General features: G+C 38.7%; 2 protein-coding genes and 1 long non-coding RNA gene across 3 annotated transcripts; 2 read left to right on the top strand and 1 right to left on the bottom strand.

Annotated features, from left to right (window-relative positions):
* The first annotated feature begins 215 nt into the window (after nucleotides 1–215).
* LOC130504348 (endochitinase CH25-like) lies at nucleotides 216–1,848 on the top strand. Its single transcript, XM_056998966.1, has 2 exons — nucleotides 216–678; nucleotides 1,221–1,848. Exons 1-2 carry the CDS (start codon nucleotides 216–218, stop codon nucleotides 1,778–1,780), a joined length of 1,023 nt encoding a protein of 340 aa, XP_056854946.1. The 3' UTR covers nucleotides 1,781–1,848.
* Nucleotides 1,849–2,310: 462 nt separating this feature from the next.
* On the bottom strand, nucleotides 2,311–3,593 carry LOC130504350 (uncharacterized). Its single transcript, XR_008941234.1, has 3 exons — nucleotides 3,411–3,593; nucleotides 3,181–3,318; nucleotides 2,311–2,794 (listed from the first exon to the last, which is right to left on the bottom strand). It is a non-coding gene; the product is annotated as an uncharacterized LOC130504350 (long non-coding RNA).
* A 2,765-nt stretch (nucleotides 3,594–6,358) lies between these two features.
* LOC130504349 (lectin-B-like) lies at nucleotides 6,359–7,209 on the top strand. Its single transcript, XM_056998967.1, has one exon. The coding sequence runs from the start codon at nucleotides 6,359–6,361 to the stop codon at nucleotides 7,139–7,141; it is 783 nt and encodes a 260-aa protein (XP_056854947.1). The 3' UTR covers nucleotides 7,142–7,209.

The following is a 7,209-nucleotide window of genomic DNA, read 5'->3' as shown; positions in this document are numbered from 1 at the left end:
TTTTGTAACAAACTTTATAGACCATGAGATGAATGTGCCAAAATGAACTTGGTGGCTGGCAAATTTAAGTAATCTTGTATACATAAAAAACAAACCTAGTAACTTTATAGACTAACTATGCAGTATGTGATTAATTGAATGTATATTTCATATTGCTTATATGCCATATATACCCCCTACTTGCCTCTTAGAACAACCATACAACTCAGAGAAAAATGAAGACTTATTTACTCCTCTTTCTCATCTCCTCACTCCTCTTATCATTTTCTTCCGGCGAGCAATGCGGTAAACAAGCCGGGGGAGCACTCTGCCCCAACGGTCTATGCTGCAGCGAGTTTGGATGGTGCGGTGACACTCCACCTTACTGTGGGCAAGGTTGCCAAAGCCAGTGCACTCCAACTCCCGCTCCTCCCACTCCCACTCCTCCTAGTCCCACCCCTCCTAGCTCCACTCCCCCTGGTCCCCACGGGGATCTTTCGGACATCATTTCAAGAGATCAGTTCTATAAAATGCTTTTGCACATGAACGATATTGCTTGTCCTGCTAGAGGGTTCTTCACTTACGACGCCTTCATCACCGCCGCTAAGTTTTTCCCTAGTTTCGGAAACACCGGAGACCATGCCACAAGGAAGAAGGAGATCGCAGCCTTTTTCGGCCAGACTTCCCACGAAACCACTGGTAATGATCACTACACTTCGGTTTCGATATTATTATTTTTCTTCAAACACAAGTTTTAAATTTAGTTGAAAAACCATTGAGAATACTAATAACTTGTTTCTTAAATACAAAAACACATTTCTTTTTGTTTATATAAAATAATTTTGTTTTGATAAACCGCAAAAAAAAAAAAAAACACCAAACGCAAACAAAATATTTTTTTTTCAAAATAATAGAAAGTTTTCAAATTTATATGAAAATTATATACTATCGTAACGCACAACCAAACAAAACAATATAAAATTTCGTGCTATCCTGTCCCAATTTCAACAGAAAACCCATTTTTAATTATTTTAATCTGTTTAATATCAAAGGGAACATTTCTGAAATATCACTAATTTAAGAAACATTCGTCTATAGCTAAAAATTTGATGAAAAATTCATAGATGTATATTCGTCAAATTTCTGTAAGAAAAAATTTGTTGAACGTTTACTAAATCGTCTACAGCCCCTAAAATCTTATATTAAGTGATACTAATGAGAAGTACGGTTACATGTTGAAGGTGGGTGGCCGAGTGCACCAGACGGAGCAAATACATGGGGATACTGTTTCAAGGACGAAATTTACAAAAGCAACCCCTACTGTGATAGCAACAACTTCCAGTGGCCATGCGCACCTGGCCACTTTTACTACGGAAGAGGACCGATCATGCTATCTTGGAACTACAATTATGGACAGTGCGGGAGAGACCTTGGACTCGACTTACTACACAGGCCAGATATTGCATCCAACGACCCAGTGATCGCTTTCGAAACCGCAATTTGGTTCTGGATGACTCCTCAGGCTCCTAAACCATCGTGCCACGACGTGATCACCGACCAGTGGCAGCCGTCGGCCGCCGACATTTCAGCGGGGCGATTACCAGGTTATGGAGTGATTACGAATATCATTAACGGTGGATTAGAGTGTGCTGGTCGCAATGTCGCACAGGTCCAAGATCGGATATCGTTTTATACAAGGTATTGTGGCTTGTTCGGTGTTGATCCTGGAAGTAATGTTGACTGTGACAATCAAAGGCCGTTTAGTGAAGGTAGTAAGGTTTTCTTGGATGCTGCTATTTAATGAGTGTTAATGCAGCTTTCTTGTATCCAAGCAATAAGAGAAGATCAAATTTAATAAAACTCCTTTTTATTGGGTAACGTGTTTTATAAGTAATCTTTATTTTATTTCTCCATGCATCGGTTTTTAGGGCCTGTCTTGGACAAAACTGAACGAAATATTTGCCTCTCGCTCTTAACGTTTTTGAAGAAAATTGCATAGACAAAGAACCCTATACAGTATTTGGAAAAATAAATGTTGTACTAAATCGCATACAGTCCCTAATATCACAGCAGGGCGGTCATGATCGTTTTCTCGAGTGGTAAGCTTATATGGTGTGAACCAATCTAAAAGTCCAATAGCCACCTTTCTTATGCATTACAAGACGAAAGTCAATTGACATGGAATCATATTTGAATAGTATCACGGAAACTATACAACCACAAGAACCATGAAGGTGTGTTTTTCATCTCAACCACATGTAGCAACCCCATTGCTAGTCATTCTCCTCGGTTTATGTGACTTTGTAAGATATTTGAACTTCTGATGAATAACATATAAGGATAGATAAAGAATTTTTAAAGGGCGTACAATCTTTGATTCATTACAATACATGGAAACAGGTAGGAGATTTTGACAACAGAAGAAGCATTTTCTAGACTAACCGCTAAATGCTGCTACTCTATTTATGTCCTATTTGGTGCTGTTTTGCCTTAACCTTCTTCATCATAATTTTTCTCCTCGTCCTCGTCTATCCTCTTACCCAAACTTGCAAACTGTGCTGGTCTATGGAGTTGGTCAAAATAGATCCAGCGTTGAGATCTTTTGGACTTTGAAGTTGTTGCTTGGTGTCTTCGTTTGATGATGCAGTGCCTCCATCGAACATCTTTCTTCGCGTTCTCTTGTGGTGATGACACTGACACTTGCATCTGGGTACTGTCTTGAGGAGGTTTCTCTTCCACCATGGCGGACTCAAGTTCCATCTCTCAGTTCAGATTCTCTCTTTCGGCTGCTCTGGGGCTGCTCATCCACCTGGATCTTTAATGACACATTAACAATATCATGACGATTTTGGCAAAAAACAATATCATGACGATCTTATCAGAGTCTAAAGGCAAATAAATAGACGTTCCCATACCTACAATAGCAGGCGGCTACTTATTAATACTAATACTTCTCATGTTTTGAGAGATTTTCTTCTTTGATTACTTTTATCAATATTGTTCATCATTAGCTTTAGGAAGCCCCATGAACAATTTGAAAGCAAAACACAAACCAGAAAAACCTAATTTAGAAGTAAAAAACACCAAAACCTAAGAAAATTTAGACTTAAAACTTCAAAGATAACAATTTGGTGACTAAAAGAGAAAATCTTATGCGGAAATCCGTTGTTGCAGCACTGCATCAGATTCATTGATACTTACTAGAAGATCAAGTTTTGTCTCTTCACATTATAACACCATGTCTTCCAATGAATAGCCCATCGAACTATCACAGATGCAACCGAAAACCACCCAATAAAACATCTTCACTTCCAGATTCTGCCAAAATCGGAGTCAAATCTGAAAAAAAAACTCTTCAGGACATACCATAGATTTTTAAGCTCTTACATAGATCGAATTCTCAAGAAAAAGAATAAAAATTAAAAAGCTACCGGACGTTGGCCAGAAAACAATTGAAGAAGAAAAAATTCTGAGAAAAAGAGGCGACTGCCTAGGGTTTTGAGGATTTTTTCTTTTAACTTATTAGTTTTGCAGAGTAATTATGTAGGTTATTTTCAGCTGAATCATGAAAAACATTTTACAAACTCATTTTAAAATCATGATAAACTATTTTCTGTTATGAAAGTTCCATAAATTATGAAATTTGATACTAATTCATGACAAATTTTATGGACCGTATTTTTCAAAAATGTATTTAGTTTATATCCCACAATTTTTCATAAATTTAAAATCAAAAGTTCAACTTTCACAACTATCAGGTATGGCACAGGTAAATTTGAAGAAACCTTAAGCAACAAGTTATCTAATTCCTATCTTTGCCGTGAGATTGAAATAAGTGTGTTGTGTGATTTTGATAACTTAAAACCTTGAGGTGATTTTCTTAAAAGCTATTGTTTGATTGAATAAGAGAACTTCTTATTAACCTTGTGATTCAATAGAGACCTTCTTATTAACCTTGTGATTCAATAGAGACCATAAGGTAAATGTGCCAAATGTAGTTGGCTGACGAAATTTTAGAACAATTAATATCAAGGTAGCCTGTTGTGTAACAAACTTTAAACCTTCAACTGCGTTTTTGTAACAAACTCTATAGACCATGAGGTAAATGTGCCAAATGAACTTGGTGGTGGTGACAAATTTAAGTACGTAGCACTGTTTTCCCCCGAGATAATTTTAGGTGTAGAGTTATAAAAAAGAGCAGTTTAAGATGTACAAACTAGATGATGTCTCATGGTAAATGTTACATTATAAGATCAAATTTAAATAATTGCTGCAGGATCTATAGTGTGCAGTAAAAAAAATGTTTGTGTGTATTTTATACTACGCTAAATATAGTGTATGGATTAAATTTTACGCATATAATCTATTTTGACCAATCATGTTCTATTTGATTATCCTTTTAGCAGAACACTTTGATTGATGTCTCATCTTTAGTTTCTTCCTCCTCAATCTCCTCATAAGCATTTAATTAGGGCTGTACAGCTATAAATTTCAATGCTTCATCTTCCATTGTATAAGGCGAACTCATCGTATAAATTAGGGGTATGTGATTCATGAGAGTTAATTAGGGTTGTACATCTAGTGACTCATGAGCTTCAGAGAGGGAGGTCCAGCTAGCTAGTGACTCGTGAGCTAGAGAGAGAGAGAGAGAGGTCCAAAGAAACCCTAGAGACCATGGGGTAAATGTGTCAAATGTAGTTGGTGGAAGCAAATTTTATAAATTGAAAAAATAGGACATCTAGAACTTGATTTTATCAATAGGACTTTGTTAGATTTTTGTCCCATTAGACTTTTAATTAATGTTGATACTATTATATCCCTAGACTAATTAAAATTTAAGTTAATTAAAATCTTTGTTAATACAGTTTTATAAGTAAAAAAGAAACATAAAATACAAAAACTCCAAAACAGTTCTTGGCCGGCTATTCTTCCAAACCTCAACAAAGAGATGTCATCCCTCTTCACACTTTTAGGTTTTAATTTCATTCATGGATTCCCAGATAGGCAACATATAGTTTTTTCTTGTCAAAATGGGGAACAAGAAAAATTACAAGCCACAGGAGGAAACTCATCTCTTTATAAGTGTAAAGGAGTGGAGTCAGCAACTCATCTCTTTTTTGAATGCCCTTTCGCAAGGGAGATATGGAATCAGGTCCCCTTGAAACACGTAGTTCACCTAGCTACAGGAGAAAACTTCAAAAATGCTATCGTTGCGTTCAGACAAGCGATCTGCCTTCCACCGACAGGAGTCTCTAGCTTCATACTACCATGGATTTGCTGGGTGATTTGGACAACAAGAAACCTTGCACTATTTGAGAAAAGATATCTGTCAGCAATGGAGGTAGCAACAAAAGGGATCAGATTAACGAGGGAATGGAACTTTGCGCAAGAGAAGAAAGGCAAATCACCAGCTATATTACCTGCCATCTCCCGCCCTATGAGGGATCAACCGGAAGCAACGCCGTTCAAGACATGCAAAACCGACGCGGCTTTCGACAATACATCAAAACGAGCAGGTCTCGCCTGGATCTTCACGGACTCAACAGGCACCAGGATCGGACAAGGCTCTACAGCCCAGGCTTTCATCGGATCTCCCCTAATTGCTGAAGCACTAGCCCTCAGATCAGCAATCCTCTCTGCGGTGGACCGTGAGATTACACATCTCAAACTGTTCTCCGACAACAAAACGCTCATCAGAGCAATCTTAAACGACACGCAGGTCTCGGAAATCTTTGGAATCGTTAGAGACATCCAACAGATGACCTCTACTTTTGTCGCGATAAACTTCTCTCATATCTCTCGTTTGCACAACTGTGATGCCGATCTTTTGGCAAAACAGGCCCTTCAGCTTTTTTTGTAATGGACCCCTTGGGGATGACTTGGGCCTGAGGCCTTTTAAGTTCTAATGAATTATTGGTGTCACAAAAAAAAAAAAAAATTACAAGCCATATATAGGCTTTAGTTGTTTTGGTTTATCCCAGATGATTGTTTTCAGCCTAATAACAGTAAGAAACTTTAAAGCTTATGAAACCATGCAGTGCTTATCTTCCAGTACTGTAGAAGGGATAAGTGAAGTAGTTTGCGATTCATGGACTTAGAGAGGGTGGCCCATCTATCTACCGACTCATGAAAGCTATTGTGTAACAAACTCTAATAGACCATGAGATAAATGTGCCAAATGAACTTATATGGTGGTAAAATTTAAGTAAGTCTAGTAAACATATAAAAACAAACCTAGCAGTGTTTTCTTCCCGACATAATTAACTAACTATTCAGTATTAGAAAATCGATATTAGATTTTAATATTAATTGGTTGTATTGCATATTGCTATATATACCCCTACTTGCCTCTTAGAACAACCATCAAACTCAGAGAAAAATGAAAACTTATCTGCTTCTCTTTCTCGTCTTCTCACTTATCATACAAATTTCCTTCGGTGAGGGCGAGCAATGCGGTCATCAAGTCAATGGAACACTCTGCCCCAATGGTCTATGCTGCAGCAAGGAAGGATATTGCGGTACCACTAAACCCTACTGTGGGAAAGGTTGCCAAAGCCAGTGCGATTATGTTCCTCCTCCTACTGCTCCTCCTCCTCCTTATGTTCCGGACGTGCAGTGTGGTCGTCAAGTCAATGGAAAACTCTGCCCCAACGGTCTATGCTGCAGCAAGGAAGGATTTTGCGGCACCACTAAACCTTACTGTGGGAAAGGTTGCCAAAGCCAGTGCAATTATGTTCCTCCTCCTACTGCTCCTCCTCCTCCTCCTTATGTTCCGGCCGTGCAGTGTGGTCGTCAAGTCAATGGAAAACTCTGCCCCAACGGTCTATGCTGCAGCAAGGAAGGATTTTGCGGCACCACTAAACCTTACTGTGGGAAAGGTTGCCAAAGCCAGTGCAATTATGTTCCTCCTCCTACTGCTCCTCCTCCTCCTCCTTATGTTCCCGTCCTGCAGTGTGGTCATCAAGCCAATGGAAAACTCTGCCCCAACGGTCTATGCTGCAGCAAGGAAGGATTTTGCGGCACCACTGAACCTTACTGTGACCGTGAGAAAGGTTGCCAAAGTCAGTGCACTCTTCCTGCTCCTGCTCCCGCTCCCACTCCCACTCCTCCTAATCCCACCATTCCTCGTAAGGTGATTAATATCTTGGACGCTGTAATCTAATGAGATGTAGCGTTGTTGTATCCAAGCAATAAAAGAATATCAAACTAAATAAAACTGCTTTTTAATAA

The sequence above is a fragment of the Raphanus sativus genome, unplaced genomic scaffold (genome assembly GCF_000801105.2).
Source record: "Raphanus sativus cultivar WK10039 unplaced genomic scaffold, ASM80110v3 Scaffold1514, whole genome shotgun sequence".
NCBI classification, from domain to species: Eukaryota; Viridiplantae; Streptophyta; class Magnoliopsida; order Brassicales; family Brassicaceae; genus Raphanus; species Raphanus sativus.
The sequence above is the reverse complement of the archived record's forward strand: the minus strand, read 5'-3'. Positions and strand labels throughout refer to the sequence as shown.